The following is a 21452-nucleotide window of genomic DNA, read 5'->3' on the forward strand; positions in this document are numbered from 1 at the left end:
ACCGGAAACGAACCCTGATGTGATTGCACAAAAAGATAAAAAGGAGGGTTTGCAAATTGAAAACTGCAAAGGGATATTCAACTTAAAAATTTAAATGACAAGGAAGAGGAAAAAACTCTTTGTTTTTACAATGATTGGAAAAATTATTACAGTTATACAACTTGAAAAGCCGACAACACATTGTTAACACCTCTACCGGGTTTTCTATACAAACAGAATGTATCAGCAGAGAGAGTACTCGCAATCCAGCAAGCGAGAAAGTATCTGCTCACAACTTGGCCGCTCTTCCGGTTCTGCCCAACAATCTGTAGCCAACAACACATTATATCACATGGGGTCCGCTATAATGCCATAAATCAACAAGAAAAATCTTACGACTTTCTGGGATTATATATGAAAATTTTTTGCATGGTAGACCTGAAATTAGCCTTCCTAGGGGACCTTCAGGAATCTCCAACCGTGATCCTTCATTCGCAACAGCATAAACTACCTGAACCAATGTAGAAAAGGGGCATTCATCTTCAATAATGGAAATATTAAAAGCTGGATTCATTCATGAGGTATTATTTAAAGCATCAAGAAAAAGGGCAAAAATTAAGACAAACAAGTGATTTGAGAACGACCAAGTATCAGTACACTGCATACCCTCTCTGGCGGTACACCTTCCCATGGTCTATTTAGAAAACAGAACTCCCACATTATCACCCCAAGGCTAAAAATATCACATTTTTCAGTGAAGGGTTCATTACGAATGAGTTCAGGAGCCATCCATTCTGGTGTTCCTGCAGATGCAGAATCTCTCATGGGTCGGCTCGTCATTATTCTTGAGAGCCCGAAATCACATATCTTCACAGTCCAGTGCTTATTCACAAGGCAATTTGCACTTTTTAGGTCACGATGAACTATTTTCATCCGGTGTATACACATCAACCCCCTATATATCCAAGAGGAAATACTTGTCAGTATGGCACTTTTATTTTACTTAATAACGCGCACATACCATTATGCATGTATGCAGACACACAACCAAGTATGCCTATGCTTCTGCCAAACAAACATTGACAATAAATATGACAATGAATTTTCAAAAAAATTGGGCGTTTTACTTTGAAGACGATGCATTTGCAGAGTTTGTAACTTCAGTTATTGATAATGGGCAGAAAAGTCCAAATTTTTCTTAAGAACCAAATCATTAGCCAAAAAAGTTCATATTTCATCTAATTCCTTCAAAACCCCAGACAAGAATCTTTACCACAGATGCCAATAAACTTGTCTAATACAGACATACAAATACTGAGATTTATGAGTTTCTCACAGAAACTAAGGAGTAATGACTTGTAGATACAAACATAACCATCATATTTGACAACTTACAAGTGTAATGTTCATCTGCTCCTACTAAAAACTGCCAAACACCCCATAATTCTTGAAAATTCTATTCCCATAAACTTAATTATTTAAAGTTCAAAGGGGATATTAAAAATAATTTCTTATGGACAGCATGAACAAGCATGAGTACTCGAATGTTATGCATTAAAATAGCCCACATGTTAACAGTTTCCAAAAGAAAAAAGATCAAGAATTAAAAATTTTCAGATGGGAATATAAAACTTGAGGAATGGCAGAAGTTGATATAAAAATAAACAAACTCTACTTTGATTCCCCCTAAAGTACCTACAGATGGACCCTAAGAGTAAATAGTAATTTCTTAAAAGATATTATAAGGTATTGCACTATATTCCTTTTAAATACGAAAGCAAAGAAAGATGAATACACTCTGTAAGTGATGTACAGGCTTAACGAACCTGCAGATATCACGCAACATTTTCAGTCTCCTCCGCCAGCTCAGTCTCTTTTTCTGACCACTCAAATGGATTAAAAAGTACAATGATCCCATTTCCATGTATTCAGTAATCATTGACAACTGGGGTGGTTTTGTGCATGCACCCAAAAACAAAATAACTGCAAAAAACAGCACTCCTTGGTTCACTAAAGGATGAAATAAAACAAAATTGGCCAATGTTTCTTATGGAGCTATAGGAAATATGTATAAATGAGATTAACTTATTGCAGGCACAGTGGTCAGCGTTTATTTTATTTATTTTACTTTGTTTTCCTTTTATCTTATTTCTGATTGGGATAACAGGGGAAGAGATCCTAGAAAAACAAAAAAAAGGGACAATTTTAGAAAAGGTAGGAGAGTACCATTAGGATGTCGAAGGCGGCTGGAAGTACAAACACATAGAAACACACAAAGTTGAAAAGAAGATTAGGTCAGAAAGATATTTAGACAAGAAAATATTAAAAACTTTCAGCATATCAACAAAAAGATACCTAAGAATGGATATCTCATTGCAGAAGTCTTCCATGTTTTCTGCAGTAAGATCTTGCTCCAAAAACACCTTGATTGCAACATCTGTTCCATTCCATAGCCCACGGAAAACTTCTCCAAAAAACCCTGGACAATAAACACACAACTAGATATTGTAAAAACACAACCCGCTCAGTGAAAATTTTCTAGAGTGATAAAATTTCCATGCATAATGAAGTACAAAAAGATTAATGCTATGTCCCTTCTCTTACAAATCGGTAAAAACAGTGCCCGATTGCTTTTCATCCTTGCTGATATAGAAGACTCATAAAAACAAGCCAAGGATGCAATCAATATAAATCAGATTGCCCCTGATAATCACAGTGGGCACCTAGGTAGCATTACATGTTAAACATGTCTTGCATTTTCATTTTCCCCTATTAAGGGATTGGTTTAGGTTCTTTGCAAAGATTAAAAATAGAAAATGAGATCCAGCACCTCAAAAACAGACATCATCTGTTATGGGACTTTCTACTTTGAAGCTATTGGGAAAGATTCGTGTTACCATAGCCTTCTATACACACAGGGTGTGCTATTCTAACACCCATAATCTTCACAACAGAAAAATGAAGGTAAACAAAATGAATGGAAAACATGACATGACATTTTTCTCTATCTTGTCTGTAACAAATTACATATGATATAGAAGCCTAATACATACATACACACGTATAAAAGGAAAGAAAAAGCACCAATTGAAATATCAATGATGTAGGAGACTAGCCTCTTGTAAGCATTCAACTAAAAAACCAACTGACAATAGGTGGAGAGGTCCAACTTGATTATAAAGGCAACAACAAACTCTAAAAAGAACAGATGCAGGATAACACCACATAAGACTTCTCAAGTACAAGTACAATACCAATTATATAACAAGCCTAACATGTGGAAAACAAATTGAATGGCATAACAAACAATAAAGAGGGTGACAAACAACAAGAACTCTAATACCATGTCAAGCATCCAACCTAAAACCAATTGGAGACACCCTATAACTTAATTGATGTACGATAATACCATTTAAAACCTGTTATTAAGAAACATGATTAAACGCATCATTTAAGTGGTTTCTCTAATACTTTGATCCAATTTCAATACCTAGTATCAATAAGTTTATTTGTTGACTCAATTTTTGTGAGATTGATCCTAGTACTCAGTATCTTCTAAACCTAATCTTGCTTACACATCAGATTAACATTACCAAGCATTTCAGAGTTAAACTAAGTCTTGAATTGACATTAGTTTCCATCGTACATGCATCTGCAGCATTTAAAGTGGCATCTAGGGCAGACTGCTTTAGCCTTTTGTTATATACCCAAAAATTAATAAATAATAATAAGAAATAAATAAAAAGGCAGAGGCCTTTAGAAAGATCAAAAGAGAGAAGAGAGCATATACAAGATGAATCTATAGGAAGCAGGCCTAGATAAGTTTCACAGCAATGATAGCATAGAAAATTGAAAACAGTGCTTACCTATCCCAACACGAGTTCCAACAGTTAATTCAGAGAAATCAATATTCCATTCGGGATAAGCTAATAAGGGGTTATTGTTGAACAATGGAGATTCAAGAACTTTATTCCATGTTGCAACCATTTCATCATTTGTGACATATCCCGAAACTCCACTTCTCCCTGAAGTTTGGCTTCTATAGTCATGGGGAGAAGATGGCAACGATATTGCTTTTTGAGAATTTATTTGGTCCCTGGAAAGGTTATACAATACAGACCTCCCACCAGTAATGTCATCATGGCCATCAAGATGGAAATTTGGTACCTAAAAGAATGAGCAGAGAGCTTTAGTGACTTATTAAATTGCATTAGGTAACTAAACCCTCTGAAAGGAAAGCATGCCAGTTTTATGTTTTAAGGCAAAGCCACTATACATAGATTTCGGGAAATTAAAACCACAACGAAGAATATAACAACAAAACATAAATGTAACCATTTGATAGCAATTTGCATATAATTCACATAGCTTAATTGTGCAACTAATGATCGTTCCTATTGCAATCACATTTTTTAAGGAATATTTGCACAGTGGAAGTGGCACTAAAACTATCCATAGAGAAGGAAACAAACTGGAGACAATGAGGCAACAAAACAGTCTGAGTGAGTTTTTATTTAAATATCAGAAGGATAAAATTTATGACATTAGGGGGTAAAAATGTGTGCAAGAGGGAACAGTTGCATAAGTTGATCTCTGAACTTTATAAATGATAAAAACAGAAAAGAAACAAACATACATCAGATGGATCATCAAAATGTGATTCTAACAACAAAGATAAAAGGCACATCTTGTTGCTCTCCTTATTTGAAGACAATATTACTTATAACTACGGAATTTTCCAACATTAATACCAGCAAAGGTAACTGCCCCTATCCAAAAGCTTTCCTATGACTCATGACTCCCAAACTGATTATAGGTCTGGGCTATATATAACCAATTTCTCTTTGATAATTAGTCCAAAATGTAATTCCAAAACCCACAACAATCATATAAGACAATAGGGGACAGATGCTACAAAAAAAAACAGATACAACCATCCCAAATATATAAAATAAACGGTTTTTATTTACAACAAAACCAAAATTGCAAGTATCAGTTGACACTCATATGAAATTGTGCCCATTCATCAATATCTCCTCAAATGATTGGCGGTTATGCCAAATAAATATAGCTATGTAGAAGCAAGAAGAGAAAGACATGTTTGCCGGCATGAAGGGCTAGAGAGAAAGACTTCATAAAGTCCAGAACATCCTACACCGAGATAAAAATAAATATTGAAAAAAAAAACATACGTTCTGAAGATCAGGACTTTCATTCCGACTATTTGAAGAATGGGCAAAAGACCTATCTTCCCCACGCTCTTGCAAAAGACGATTTTGCTTCAATGTTTCATTCATAGCTCTGACAGCCCTGAAGTAATTCAAGACATAATCCAAGTCAAGTGACTATATAACAAAATGTACGCCCCAGAAAACAAACAAGATCCTTAAAATTTCAGAAAATACACATCAATATATAAACATGTTGGCATAACACTAAAGCACTAACAAATGAATACAGGCATCACTTGGCATACATGAACCAAATATACTAGTGGACTAACCTGAAAGACTACCAAGATGAACTGCTAGCAACTCCATTTTAACCATTAATAGTCCAGTTCAATAACATGGACAAACGCAAGAAGCCAACTTCATGCAGCCCATATTACAAGACACAAGTTGGGAGGAAAGCAAATGATGATTAATTCCAAAAGCTATTACCCTAAATAATTTTTTTCTTTAAAAATAGAGAACCAGATCTTTTCCATCCATTACATAGGGTTCAAAAAGAATAAATTTGTAGATGTAATCACCAAAACGAATATCTTCTATAAACAGAAAGTGAATGAAGGATACAAAACAGTAAAGCTTAGAGTCTATTTAGTTTTAAAAAATGTTTTCCATTTTCCATCTTCATTTTTACACTACAAATGAAATTAATAACGGTAATACCAAATCTGGAAACCCTTAATTTTCAGTAAAAATAGAAAAATTATTATAATAAGTTGTTTTCCAACTGTTTGACTACATTTCAAAATTTAGATATTTACCTTATCTTATTGATCATATTTAGAGTGCAAATGTAAATAAAAATTAATAGAAAACATTTTCTAAGACTAAACGGGCACCAAGCTTCAAGGTACATGTTCTGTTTAATGAAAGAAATTAGGAAAGCATGAAAAAGGCAAGTCCAAGTTCGAGGCATCAAATTCATTGAATAATTTTAAGGAGTCAAAAGTCGGAGAACAACTTGTTTAACTCCCACAATTTAATAGCACGGTAAATAACAATGCTAGCTGTCGAAAGCAAACATTATGCAAATTAAAAAGTTCATCAGAAAAGATTGGTGACACTAGATCTAACATTTAGAGGACCTTGCAAAAACAGAAACTGAGTAACTTGCATTACAATTATTTGGACCATTGAAATGGAAACACATGTGCCAGATTCATACTGTTACTTTGGCTTGTGCTTATAATGAACTCAATCCATTGCAATAGGCAAGGCACATCTGTTGCAATGAACTGGCTTAAGATTGCAAGTAGATCTGCCATCAAACTGCAGATGTTTGATTCATCAAATTGATATTTTATATTTCGTTTTCCTCTGTTTTGGAGAAAAAAGAAGGGGCATAGGGAGGGTGGCTTGCATTTTAAGATTAATCACCGAGCCATCTCTCACAGCGGAAATAAGGGAATTTGTACTCCCACAAACAAAAGAATTGTATATCCACATCTTTTGTCCCCCCTCCCCCTCTTTTATTTTTGGCTGTTAAGATATCTGTTCAAAAGATTTTACATTCACACAAGCTATGACCTAGGAACATGCTTGACTACTAGGCTACATATTAACTGAACCACAATAATCTAATAGATGCACAAATACTTAATGCAAGTACCCTGAGTCCTGATTTCAATTTATGCACTTCAGATGAAGTTCATTTAAAAATTGTCAACATAAAAACACAGTTAAGCAAGCAGATATTCTTGGTCCCACCTAATTACCACCAAAAAGGAATTATGTTGGTCTAACCAAACTTCTTTCAATCTGTTGATCCCTCTTCTTCGTGAAGGTTGCCTACCTAATAAAAGTTCTTGTTTCTTACAGTTAAGGTACTGACATGGTTGATACCATGCTTCAACTTCCAGGCTGGAAATTCATTTTATAAAAAATCATTATATATATATAATTTATAAACATGAAAACTATTTCACCAGTCAAAAAGAAAATACAAAAGAGAAGAGGAACCAGAATTCTTGAATTTCTACAATAAAAAATTGGGAAGGTACCTAGAAAATAGAAATAAGTAATCTTAAATTACTAGAACCAGAAAAGAAAAAAAAAAAACAAATTTGCTAGGGGGAAAACAAGATAAAGAGTAAGAGATATTAGAAAGCTAGACTAGTCTACCATCAGATAAAAGTATGTCATAATTCTTAACAAGACAAAAATCAACCTTACGATATCATCACCAATCTCCGGAGTCATGCTAATGCTTCTTCTTCTTATTCTACGAGCTTCTGATGTTGATGCCCCATCTGATCTGTAGCTAGAATTATTACAGATCAAAGATATCAGTAACAATTAGTGCACAATTTGGCACTTCATTCTGAAGTTAGTTTACAGAATGTGGAAAAAGAGAATGTCAAACAGATTAATAAAGGCCAGTACATTCTTTCTGTTAAGCCAAGGTTAGTATTTTAAACTAAAAACAGATATTCCAGTTCAGAACATCAACAGCTTGAGAAGCAAGAGAACACTAAAGATACACAAACAAATGACCATACACAGAGCGCGATAATTTGTATTACGTGAACAATGGTAAAGATGGTGTGGATTAAAATTTTGGTTACGATAAAGAATATGTTGAAGAAAACTCCAAACACTTTTCCCCACCCTCTCCACACCCAACTCAAAGACCTAAAGAAAGAAAGTTTTGCAGCAACACAAGAAGACTTTGGGGGGAAGGGGGATGCAAACTTGCATGTTTTGACATGAAAGCCACAGGAAAGTGAGAGTAACAATTAACTATGAACAATTAGCAACAACCAAATATTACCAACATTTTTCGTTAAGAAATCATTATTATTGTTCTCGTGTTTACTAAAAAAGGATCAAATGAGAGAACCTTGATGTAGCAACATCATCAGCATAATCTCTAAGGGGATTCCTATCACCACTTAGCATGGACCTTGCACGTGCTCGGAAAGATGGATGCTCTGGACTGCAAAGACATTAAAATCTTAAAAAGAACAAGAAACACTTGAAATGTTCTATTCTTTTAGGAGATGGATACTCTCATGACCAAGCAGACATCTAGACACTACTTAAGGCAAATTATTGGACATATCATGCAAAAAAGGCATTGAAAGAAATTAGTGTAACAAGCATGCATGCATGTATGCATGTGTTTGTCTGTCGTATTAGAGAGAGAGATTAAAATCTTCAATGGCTACAGCAATGCATAATTTCTTTCCTCAAATAATAAGCTATACATCTATTTAACAATCAAAACAAAACGGTTGCCCTTTAAAATTTTCAAAAACAAAATTCACAATCAAATGCTTATAGATGACATTAATATTAAAGTTTATTATATTTAAGCAACATAATTAAGGTGCTACTATAATACATAAAATATAGGTGACTACAACGATTCTAGTACCTTTGTAAAATAATGAACAATAAAAAGCTTTATATGTGAAAAATTTTGGCAACAATAGCTGCATATTTCTTTCAGAAGAGAAAAGCATCAAATTCAGGAATAGTTTAGACCGCATGACCCATAACTAAATTAGCCATCAATCACAACAGAAAACCCGAAAAAAGAAAGTCACTTGTTTCAATCATGCACCTACGTAATGGGACAAGAATTAATTTGCTATTGTTATTCGAAACAGGAAAGTGTTATTGGTGCTTAATTCTATCCAAGGGGTCAAGGAACCCTAGAAAAACCTTTCTACCACATGATGACCATCAAGGAGGATTTTGTGGCTGTGTGAACCTAGACAGGTCACAAGGATTTAAAAATATCAATATGATCCTTGCAAGACTAAGGCACAAACTTTGAACTTTAACTTGGGAATCCAAAGAACATTCTGGGCTTCAACAGGATAAACTGATTAAGTTTGAGTGGATTTTAGTTTGGTTTTGTAATATTTCCAGGTTATCTTTGTGGTTACTTTAAATACTGAGTTTTCTTAGTTTCCTTTCAGTCAAGGTATTTATGTAATTTCCAGATTTTATCAAAAGAAGTCTTATAAATGCGTCATGAGTGCTCTAAAGTTTTGAAATAGTATTGGACTTTAGATGTAGCCCAATAGCATGTTTAGTGTTAGTTTTATATCTTGCAGTCGTAGGTTAGTCTATTTATATATTCTTACATTTCTTATTTTAGCAGACCAGATAAGAGTTTTGCTCAGAGGTCAAACTCCTATGGGATGGGACTGCTTAATGAAACACATGGTTAGAATCCCAAGGTATAACCTCTTCTCCTTAGACAACCTGCTCATAAACCTAGAAGCTGTCATCTTCAGAAAACCCTAATATCCCTTCAAACCATACTGCCAAAGCACCAAAATACCCTATTTTCCTCAACCACACAGCCTCCAATCAAGCTTCTTCACCTACTTCCAATCAAGAACACAAAACCTAACTCAATTATCTTAACTTGAGTTTACAATGTGGTCCACACTATATTCTACCCACTAATAAGATACACGTAAACTTATTCCGATATTACACCCTTTTATAGTTGGTGGGATACTACCCTAAGTACAGAAGTCCAAGAAGTAGGCTGGACTTAAACATCAAATTAACAGCTACTTCTTTTGTCATGACCTGCTGGTGCCTAACTTCATGACCAGGCCTGGCCTTTAAAAGAAAAGCTAGAAATCAAGCCAGCAATCAAACTGCCACAGACTCCTTTGTTATTTTAATAATGCTATAAATAATCATTAAATTCAAATTAATAATAAAACTCAATTATCTCCACAAATGTTGCTAATGTCACCTTTCAATTTATAATCAAGGAACTTTTTTCATCAAACCAATGCAAAGTTGAAGCTTTGCCTTAGAAGTGGATCCCATAACTTCAGCTTTCGAGAAACCAAATGTGTCTCCTCAGAACTTTGTTTCAAAATTGGGAGAAAAAAGAAGTCTTTGGATAAGTAATGCTTTCCATTTAAGTGGATTTGTCAAATTTGGAATTGAATGCTACTGGATGTTCCATTCCAGAGTTTTGTTAGATGTGCACTGATGCAAACAGCTAATTAAGTGGAAAAGTGGTTGAGAATTCACTATGCTGTAAAAATCCGAGCATAATCATTCAGTTTTAGTCAGCATAATGCAGAGCCATAAAGCAAAAGGGAAGAGTAATGGTCCTGATGGATAATGGACAAAAGAAAGCAATGAGAGGGGAAAAAAATAAGTTGACAAAGAAGGCAATAAAGGACGGAAAACCATATTAAAGGCAACTACAGGAACTAGAACAATAAAATCATATGCTTTCAAGCATAATACACTAATAACTACAAAAATTATAGCAGTCCCACCAAATTCTTTCCTCATTCATATGGAATTTCCTTAACCAGTTAAGACAAGTCAAAATTAAAATTTCAAAATTATATTTATATTACATGCATGTGATTGAACATACATAAAGCTTATGATTAAAATTTTCGCTTACCCAGCTCACAAACCACTGTTTTACATATATTATCCAATTCAAGAACCAGTCATAGTACTACATCCATGCTCGTGTACTCAATTAATCAAGGTTCTGCAGAATTGGATCCAATGTACCATCCCACAGATAACAAAATTATTAAACCCAATCAAATTACTGAAACCTTTTGTGCAGCTAGAACCACAAACAAAGATCCAGAATAAAAATATGCTATGAAAGACAAAAGTAATTTCAAATATAATTTCTTTGACTTATGCATCCAACTCAACCAATTGTCAAAAGATGAAGAGCCCCAATCCAAGAATATGGCTACGACAACCTCAAACCAACTGATATGAAATAACACTACTTAATATTCACTCTCAAATGCAAGCTTAACTAAGACAACAGCTGCTAATATAGACTGTTAAAACAGCACAACAAACAACCTAGGCTAATATAACATGTGATGAAGCAAACTATCAGCATCCCCCAAATACAGCTGATCCTAATGTCTTAGCAGGCATAAGTCCAATGATTGAGAAGCTTGGGAGCTTGACTACGCTTCATTTGTTGCTTGGGTCCTAAATTTGACTAAATTTTTCCAATTCTTATTTTGTTCTGTTTTCTCATGTTTTAAGTGTCAAGGGTATTTTTGTAATTCCTAGTTTGCTGAAAATTACAGGTTTTGAGCTGTCTTATTATGTCTTTCCCTCGGTTTTTGGGCTCTTATTTTAGTGTAGCTGTTGCTTTAAGTAAGTTTGTCAGTTTCCCAATTGTAATCTTAAGTATTGATAAGATTCTATCAGTGCCAGTTCTTCTTGGACTACATATAGAGGTCTATATACATGAATGTAATCATTCTATTGAGATATAGCAGAACTTCCAGCATTGTTGCTCTTGTTATTGTGTGATGTGATCAATCTTAGGTGTCACTGGCTAAGCAACGCTAAGCGTGAAGCTTAGGGACTCCTTTATTCAATTTTGTCTATTTTCTCAAGAACTCAAATCTGAAACTACCAAAAGACTTAATCATGTAGCTGCGTAAATGATGGAGAATGGAAAGGAGATGTTTGAACTAAGTTTCTAGCTTGTAATTTTGTTATAACTTTTTAGTTCGATTGTCACCATTATATAGATTTAGGTTATTTTGGCTATTTTATATTAACAAGCTTTGCTTATTTTCCAAGTGTCAGGGTTTTAAGGTTATATTTGGTATTTTCATTTTATTAGGCTTTAGGGTTTAGCTTATAAATATCTATGTTATTATAGTTATCATTAGGTTTTGGATGATTAATCTTTGAGATTGAATATTGAGATTTTCCCCACTATTGATTCTTTCTGGTTTTCTCTTCACTAATTCTTTTATTTATCTCCCCATTCCCTCTGTTTCTTCCTAATTGTTGCAACATATATCTGATTTCCCTCTAAATTTCTAATTTCTATCTCTTTCCCCTACCTGTTCTACATCACTACATCAACATGGCATCCCATCTACAACTATTTAATAATAAGTGCAGTGCCCAAAATGAATATAGGGTCACAAAATACGCAAACTAATCAATAATAGGATTACACTACTCAACTTTTAGCATATACAAATTCAAAACACAAAAGGGCATGAGAGGAACCTGGAACTGGCAGTCCGCTGTTCAGCAATAACCTTTCTTCGGCTACGACGCCAGAATGTAGTTGCGATGTTGGGTTCACTATGTGACAGACTAAGGGAGACAAACAAAAAAATAAAAAAATAAATAAAATTAGAAATTTAATATCAAACATGCTGTAGCATACATATTTTTCAATCAAGCAGGTCTTTTACTTGTGAGAAATGTCCAGGTAAATATTACCTTAACTTCCTGTCAATCGAGGCGGAAGATCGTAGCATCATATTTCGCAACGAAGCACCAGTTATATTGGAAGACCCATCTAATTTCCGATGGAACTGAAGGTTCTCATCTTTTTCAGCACTGCCACAAACCAAAATGAGAATTATAACCATCTACTCATCCAAAAAAAAAGACAATAATAACTTTCTAAACATCTCCCAAGCATTTGTCACCAATTACATAATGTTAAGGGAGCTCAGAAGGCAAGTTATATACAATTTCAGATTGCGTCATATGCCATCTGCTAACCTGTCAGGGTGGTCAACTTTATCAGAAAATCCGTAGAGAGGACTATTTGGCTCCAATGGTGAATCACAAGAGTCATTTTCAGCAGAATCACTCTCCCCTGCAGCTGATATATGGGTCATAAAAATAGCTTTTGTTGATCGTGGTATCAACTGACCTGGAAACCGCATAAGATCAACCAGTAGCTCCACAGAATTTAACACAACTATCACAGACATATGCTTATATGAATCTGCACACTCAACAGCCCCATCATTTGGCAAACCCTGAAAGAATGACGTAGGAAAATTGGGCCACAGCCTTTCAGTTACAATTTGACATAGGCAATCAAAAGTCTCTTGGAAAATCTTCTATTTGATTCAACTTAAAACTGATATACACTATGTATGAAAGATGAAATAGATCATGTAATCTAACCTAACAACTGAAGAGGGCGGCAACAAAAGAAAAGCTTACCACCATGAGCCTACTTTCAAGCCCTACAGTATCTGCTAAAACTTTAAACAAAATTGCCCGGGGACGACATGAACCATGCTTTATTTGTCCCAGCATCTGGACACTTCTATTCTCAAACATGTCAGAGGTTTCTTCTAGTGCAGCTTTTGCTGGACTTTCCGCAGTTGGACGTTTATAAAAATCAGATACCTAGGTAAATAGCAGGAGTTTAAAAAATAAATAAATAAATAAATAAGCATTTATTAACAACCAAATTAGAAATTTGATTAAAAAGATTAAATAAATGCTTACAATAGACTTCCAACAGGAATATTAGTCTGAAAGAGCAATGAGGAAGAATAAGAAGTTACTGTCTTGTCCCATTGTTCAAGGGTTAAAGTAGCCAGCTTTAGGCTCTTATTTATTTTATTCATGTTAATGCAGAGCACTGAAATTAAACAACATGCAGTCCTAAGAATTTACTCTATCCATGTTTGGGAATTACTAAATTCCAATTTTGGAAATTTTACTCAAGAGATGTAATGTCCTTTCCATGTCCCAAACAAAGAACACCAGCATTTGGATGTGTACCTTCTAGTCTCCAAAATTCTCTTATAAAATCTTTTTATCTCTGTTATAGGGCAGATTTATCTCTCATGCAAGTTTTCTTAAATTGCCCAAACTCTTTGGTAAACAAATACCGCTCAATACTTCAGCAAATATCAGTAGGAAATTGCCTGCACTGAAAGGGAAATAAATACACTTTTTTTTTTTACTATTACCAATATATCACTAGAAGAAGGTGAAATATGTAAGAAGTGGTACAGTAGGAAATTCTTTTCACATGATATGGCAAATAGCATGCACCTAAAATAGCAAGTAACAACATAGACAGATGCATCTAACTGCATGTTGATAATGACAATACAACAAAACTGTTAACAATATGAAATACAAACATGAGAACAGTGAAACAAGGGGGAAAAGAAAGAGAGGAAGAAGGGCTATAGAAAAAACAAATATCAAACTAATCTCACCAATCCGGCAATCTTTTTAATCATTGCAGGTGGATTTGAGTTCAATCCTTTAACCAGTGCCGCAATCAACTGCTTCAGCATAGATAATTTTTTATCTTTCTCAAAATCCACAAGAATGATATCAGCTCTATAACCTTCTCCACCCAAAGCATGAAGCTCTTCCAATGTAGGAATAGTATCAAACATCTCCTTAAGCCTTTTATCCTGTCAATTTCAGGAAAAAAAAAATCTTTAATCCCAGGAGCAGTAATATTTAAACTTAAATAATAAACAAGAATAAATGGAATGATCTGCATGTTAGTGTTAGTTCACTAGCACACATATGAAGCATATATCATCCAAGTACCAGCATTGAAACAGACACAACAATATGATTCTGATTTCACAATTCCAAGAATCTACAGAATGCTTCTTGGAATTTCCTAGCCAATTTTATTTGGCAAGTGTAGAAAGCATTCCCTGAATAAATAGTGATAAGTAATGAAAAATACATCAACAGAATGATAAAGGACAAGGAGGTTGCTTCTGTTTGTCCTTCAATTTGAACAAGACTTTACCCAATAAACACCTGCTAAACTAAAACTTCATACAGTTCTTACAAGTTAGCAACCATCGAGTCTTCCAACTGCAATTAATTCTATCTCTTTACACAAAGAAGTACAATTGTAAAAACCTTCTAATTTTGCTTCAGAGGGTTCTTATGAGTTAGTAACCATCAAGTCTTTGAAAAGCAATAACTTTCTCTTTAAAATGCCATTACATTTCCTCAGCATAGAAGCACAGTGAAGAATCAAATTCTAAAGCAAATTTCCATGCAAAAACTGTCTAGACTCTACTTTAGGTAGCAAACAATCAATCACAAGAGGAATACTGTCAATTACAATAGAAATCTTATAGATAGTAGACCAGATAGAACTGCTTAAAATTCAATTTTAGGTTTGATCAAATATCATTAAGTGCTCTGATTGTCATATAGATATGTGGAGCTAGAGCAAATATGCAGTTGGAAGCTACATAGCCAAGTAAAAAGTTCTCAATCTATACATTGGAATGTATTAAAAAAAATTCAACATTCAATTTGTTAAAATAAAACACATAAGACATGGTCTAAATTTTTTGATGATGTAAATATGCTCTTTCATTCTTGAAAAAAGTAAAACTTTAAAATCTACTATCATCATAAATGATAATTTGAAATTTACAGCATTCCTCAATTGCTTATGACTTCACCGCAATCCCATATTACATCCAGTCAGATTCAATCCTGTGAACAACTTCCTCCTACATCTCTTCCCCATAAATAGAACTTAATTCCTTATAGATGACATATCCTCAGCATCAAAGGTACCATAATAATTTTCCAAAAGCTATAGAAGTTTTCTTCCTTATTTGGAGTTCTTTAGAGATTAATCATCAGACATTAGATGACTCTGAATTAACTTTGTTACAAATTTCACCTCAATCCCCCTTGCCACAAATGATAGATTCCCCCATCCCCACTCTTTTGTTCTTTGGTGGAAACAAGCAGACCAAGCTTCCTCACAGCAGAAAACCATCCAACCAAGTGAGTGAGGCAATTTGCAACGAAAACATTCTTCAGTGAAGAACCTCTGACTAAAACCTTACTTGAGTCACATTCTCTTTTTCATCTTGCTTAACCCAAAATCTTAGGATCATAATTTTGCCGTCATTTTAACAAAGAGCATATTCCTCCTCCATAACATCAGCAAACAGTATCCGGTAAATAAACCTGTGGCATCTCCATAATCAACTGGAAAAGGCCTTAATGAATCTATCAATAGCAAAAATCAGTTCATTTCTGACTGTATCACTGGTCTCATCCTAATGTCTTTGCAGCAATTTGTTGAATCCCACAACAGATCTCCTCAAACAGCCCATAATATTATGTGTTGCGCAACAAAAATGTCAGGTAAAAGGCATCGAAAGTCCCTCAACCTTCATTTATATGTCAAACAAATTCCCCAACTTCGAATAACTCCAAACAAGTCTATAACTTTAAAGTCTAGCATTAATTTCTTTCCTTATGACATTATTGATCTAAGTAGAATTTATTCTAAACTATGATGGTTTTAAAGTTATCACCTATATGCCTGAAAAGGGAACTCTACTTAAACCAATCAAGAAGCCTATCATTAGTAAACAAAAGTCACTCAAGCCTTAACAGTTCTAACCATTATCCAAGTTAGATATCCCTATATAGCAAAATTACCAACTAACTTCATACATAACTACACGCCAAGCTACATATCTATGCACAAACAAAAATACATAAGTAACTTCCATAACTCATCATATTGCATAAGTTGAACAAATAAATAATATTATATGATTCCTTAAGAACCTATCAAACAAGAGAGGAGATATTAGCAACAACTATGTATGGTAAATTCCATATTACAAGGGCAATAAAAGATGAACTGAAAACTAACCCCACCTGCCCCCCTGCCCCCAAACAAAAAAAGGCACAGAGACTAGAAAACAGAAGGACAAGCAATCTTTAGTAGACTAGTTTCATTCTGGTGGACCAAAATCTCAATGCTATCAAAGGTAAAATTATTCCTTCACACACCATCTGGAAAAATAATAATTTGCTCACACTCAACGCAAAGCCAAACACACTGTCCTTTTGGAGAATTGTAAGGGACGTCAAACTGAGACTTGCTACCAAGCTTTATCTTGTGCTCAAAACCTCTCTCATGTGGTCAATATCTAGCCACAATTTTTGGCATAACTTGAGTCACAATAAAAGTTTTAAAATATAACTCCACAAGCCCTTACCAAAAAACAATCAAGTGGAAAAACTTTCTGCATCATTCATTACCTTTGTGAATTTAGAACCAATAAACAATAACTCTTTCCTATTAAAAAGGTTATTTAGAATATGTTTGGCCCAAAAATGTTATCCCAGTAAATGTCCACCAGAAGAGAGCCATACGAATCCCAGACATTATTTTCAGCCCAAAGTTTTACATGATCTGCCCTTAAGACTAGAGGAGGCTGAAACATGTTCAAAAAAAGCCAATGATTCTCTATCTTAAACCTGTTAAACTAACAATCATCAAACCTTGTCTGATATATTCACACCTCAACTTGGGCACTTACCTTTTGTAAAAAAGAAACTTCACAAGACAATCTCAGCAATGAGGGAGCCATGGTTTTTCTGCAAACTTTCAGGAGGACATTTTGGTATTACCTTAAAAAATCAGAGAGTCAATGCCTACTTTCTTTAACAATCTTCAGATCAAAAACCAAAGCCACAGTCAACTCAACTTTAAGAGCAGAAACAAAGTGCTTTTCAACTCAGTTAACTTTAGGGATTCCAATGGGAAATGAAAATGTAGAAGAAGTATATTCACAACCTAAAGCAGACCCATATCAATTTGACATTTCAACAGTTTTATCCAGAACAAGCATCAGCTGCCATAAGCAAGTTCTCAGACAAAAAGACAAATATTAGCTTCCTAAATTTCCACTAAATAAATACAACCATCCCAGAAATAAATGAAAATTCGTTACCTTCTTTTAATAGTTCTAGTTAAGTTTTGTCACAGCACCGTGATAACTTTACTACTTTCAATATAAACCAGAAGAGAAAAACCACTCGTCACAAGCTTAGCAATGAATTATGGCCTATATATGGTTATAAGCAGCTATGAATGCTCACCAATGAACTTCTACTAATCAAAGGAACTTCAAAGTACAGCAACCTTATTTAAGTCATCTGACAAACAAGCTTAAGTACACTCTGTGGACACCTCAGTTTTCTACCTTTACCCAAGACCATCAGTAACATTGGGGCTTTGAAACAGCTCAGGCATCAGTGTGACAGCTTAGGATATGAGCCAATATAATGAACAAGTTTACCAGATGTACCATAACCTGATATGAGCCAATATACATTATCTCATCATATAGCCACTTTCTCTTCAACAATATGACATATGCAACACCTTCTAAACATCACACAGATTTATAACCTGATGAAGCAAACCACTATTGCCCTATCACCTTAACGTCAATGAGATCTATAACTTAATCCATATTGGAGTCTTGACCTTCCAAGTATTTTTTGTAGTTTTAAACCACAAAATTATGCAATTGTCATGTGAGTGCAGATTGGACAACCACAACCTGGCTTGCAAAATCAAAGAATTTAACAATTCTAATTTTTTGCTGATAAATTAAGGATGTGGCAATTACTCAGATGAATGGTTTAAAGATGAAATTCTGTTTCAAAATTGATGAAAAGACACAAAATGCTGATAAATATTTATCTTTGAAAAGGAATAGAAAGCACTTGACAACAGTACATTGACTATAACTGCAAAGATATAACAATTAAAATTCAGTACAAATAAGAATAAAATAACAGAGAAAGATGGAGAAGAAAGCAAGGACTTGTTATCTCAAGAAACTCAGGTTCAATACTTAAGCAGCAAGTATGGTAAGATTAGTCAGAAACAACATAATTCAATCCTCACCGGAATCACAGAATAGAAACCATTTGGAATTGGCTCAGAAAGCATTCCAGTGTTCCACAAAATCTGTGATGCTGTCTGAGATGACAATACATCTTGCTCAAAATTTCTAGGTGACTCCCTATTACTCAAACTCTCTTCATGAGAACCCAAAGAAACAGAACCAAATTTTTCAATAAAATCTGAAGACCACCATGTTGCATTAGAAGGCCCTTGCTCTGCTGGCCCTGCATCATCTCGTGTCTCCTCCATGTCCTTAAATGTTTAAAATGAAAAACCATATTCGCCCCTACTTCTCACCCCATAAAAGATCTTTTCAATCTAGGAATAGGTCTCAGGCAACAAAACATTGGATGACAAGCTTCTTTTGTGTTGACTTGTTCGAGCTGGAGGCCATCAGACCTGCAGAGCATAAACTATTAGACCAAATAGGTAAACTGTTTAGTTCTGAATACAACAATCATTGAAGAGTTTAGCACCCATTATCAAGGGGGAAACAACTACAAGCAAATGAGGAAAGCACACGAACCAAGACAGTTAAATGAGAAAGTAATGTACAATGAAAATCTCCTCAAACTTCTTCTAAAAAGCCTATGACCCAATTAAGATCTGAAAATATGCTCACATCCAGAATTTCTGCACATAATCACTTGTTCACAAGCACATCAGCCAGCATATCTAATAACCCATTTTTTCACCCAGATAAAAATCATCACCCATAGAATATTCAATATAAAACTCAATCACGCATATGTAATTAGCAAAATGATTCAGATGATCCATAGGCAGCCTCATATGACAATAGCAAAGTAGCAAACAAAAGGACCCTAAATGAACCCACTCATATCTAGCTAAATTCTTATCCACCAAAAGAAGAAACTTAATGTCTTTAAAATTATATTCCTTCCAATATTGGGAAGTAATTGGAGTACCCTCAAGTGATTAATAATTTAATGGAATACCAAAAAAAAAAGAATAAAGCTGAATAACAAAGAAAAGCAAATTTAGATCAAATTAGAAGATCTACGAATAGAAAACCTAAGTAGACAAATGCTTGCAACGAAGCAAAATCAGCAAGGCATTCTCAAAATTACACTTTAATCCCTCTCTTTTGGCAGTGATTATGCCAAGCAATTAATCTTTCCCTAATCAACGACAATATCCAATCCAAACAAGAAACAAAGATTATTCAATCTTATATAGATTCTTTCTCAATCTTTAAAATTATAAAAAAATAAAAAGAAAAAAAAAAGGAGAATGAGAAAAAGAGAAACGGAAATGATTTAAATGAAAGGAAGAAAGCGAAAAAAGGATTTTACCACCAGCAGATCCGTGCATTAGAATCCCAAACCAATAGCATTTGAATCTCAACTCCTCCCTTGGTGAATTAGCCCCATCTTTTTTCCATCACATTCTTCTACACAAACTCACCAGCCAGAAAGAGAAAGAAAACTAATTTATTTATATTTATAGAAATAGAAAGGTAGATGAAAGTAGGGAAAATGAGAAATGTAAGCAAAAATCCAAATGAAAACCCCGAAGGAGAAGGGAACGAGGAAATGCAAGAGAGAGAAAATGAACGAGAGATTGGATTTTTGGAATTTAATGATAAATAAGTGTGTGTGTGTGTGTGTATTTATTTATTTATTTTGATCGATCGATGAAGAAAGCGATGGGCTTTTTCTTCTGAGTTTTCAGGAGAGAGAGAGAAGAGGGGGGTGGTGAGTCACGTGCAGCGGGATCTGGGGACCTCTCCCCGACAGCCAGCTGGCAATAAGGTTGGCTCACCAACATCCACACCTTTATCCGCGTGAATCACCCCTCTCTTTTCTTTTTTTCTTTTTTCTTTTTTCTTACATTTGTGTTTCTTGAACAAATTCTCTTGTTCTTTCCCATAAAAAAAAAGACAAATTCTATTGTTTTTACCAAGCAGAGGTTGGTTCCATCTAATTACTAGTACTAGTATCCAATAAGATAAGTAATAAAAGCTGCTACATATTTCATATTTAAACATTTGACTTAATTATTAAACATATAATTATTTTTGTTAACGCATAAAAATTTGAAGTTTCCGGTACTGTAAATCAAAAAAATTAAAAGTAATTTATTTAATCCCCAAGCAAAACGAAGCGGCAGGAATTGTCGAATGAGCGTACATGCCGAGGACCAAAAGGAGTCAATGGTCACAATCTCAAGGCCTTACGCAAGAGGAACAGGTCATGCACACACGCGTGGGGAAATTACATGGTCCATATATTTCTTTGGAGGCTTATGTCTCTTATGTTTTTGGTCCGCATAATAGGATTTTTTTATCCCAACATTAAAGTGACGTCCCGATTAGATATTTTTCCATGTGTTCTGATTGTTTCTTCGTCATTTCATATGAAAACAAAACCCACTTCGTATTGAAAAAAAAAATAATTTTATTGAACTATAATCTCGGTTATGTGTAAAACATCAAATATATCATATTCTACAATGAAGTATATTATGACGCGTTGAACTTTTTAATACCAAAATTTGTTATTTGTATTGATAAAATATTTTAATTCAATTACTTTTTAAAATTTAATAAAATAAATAGAATAATAACAAAGTTAAATAAAATTGAGGTGCAATAATAAAATTTGATATTGTTTCATAGTGTGGTGGCAAATTTTATTCCATTGCTTAAAATTTTTAAAGCATTCAATTTAGAGTCAAAAACATTGTTGAATATGATATAAAAAATTAGATATTGATTTTTTTTTTACTTGACC

General features: G+C 34.2%; 1 protein-coding gene across 5 annotated transcripts; it reads right to left on the bottom strand.

The window, feature by feature from the left end:
* On the bottom strand, positions 57 to 20363 carry LOC18612056 (serine/threonine-protein kinase EDR1). 5 transcript variants are annotated; one of them, XR_001928578.1, is made up of 17 exons: positions 20013 to 20363; positions 18697 to 19095; positions 14195 to 14398; positions 13179 to 13367; positions 12726 to 12988; positions 12438 to 12557; positions 12219 to 12308; positions 8050 to 8145; positions 7378 to 7470; positions 5172 to 5289; positions 3846 to 4146; positions 2335 to 2458; positions 2206 to 2225; positions 1806 to 1962; positions 624 to 934; positions 418 to 490; positions 57 to 305 (listed from the first exon to the last, which is right to left on the bottom strand). XR_001928578.1 is itself a non-coding variant. In XM_007048635.2 (17 exons), exons 2-17 carry the CDS (start codon positions 18943 to 18945, stop codon positions 223 to 225), a joined length of 2463 nt encoding a protein of 820 aa, XP_007048697.2. In that variant the 5' UTR covers positions 18946 to 19095; positions 20013 to 20362; the 3' UTR covers positions 75 to 222. The 5 variants fall into 5 exon arrangements, 4 of the variants coding, with proteins under 4 accessions (XP_007048697.2, XP_007048698.2, XP_017979405.1 ...); XM_007048635.2 differs by having other exon boundaries at positions 75 to 305; positions 646 to 934; positions 7378 to 7464; positions 20013 to 20362; XM_007048636.2 differs by having other exon boundaries at positions 75 to 305; positions 646 to 934; positions 20013 to 20362.

Source organism: Theobroma cacao, chromosome 1 (assembly GCF_000208745.1).
Source record: "Theobroma cacao cultivar B97-61/B2 chromosome 1, Criollo_cocoa_genome_V2, whole genome shotgun sequence".
Lineage (NCBI taxonomy): Eukaryota > Viridiplantae > Streptophyta > Magnoliopsida > Malvales > Malvaceae > Theobroma > Theobroma cacao.

Bases quoted from the DNA above. Each gene is read 5' to 3' on its own strand.
- LOC18612056 (XM_007048636.2), bottom strand. From the start codon at position 18,945: ATGGAGGAGACACGAGATGATGCAGGGCCAGCAGAGCAAGGGCCTTCT. The intron at 14,399-18,696 runs GTGAGGATTGAA...TGAAATTGACAG, and splicing joins GTTTCTATTCTGTGATTCCG to GATAAAAGGCTTAAGGAGAT. The intron at 491-645 runs GTATGCAGTGTA...ACATTGGTTCAG, and splicing joins AAGGTGTACCGCCAGAGAGG to GTAGTTTATGCTGTTGCGAA.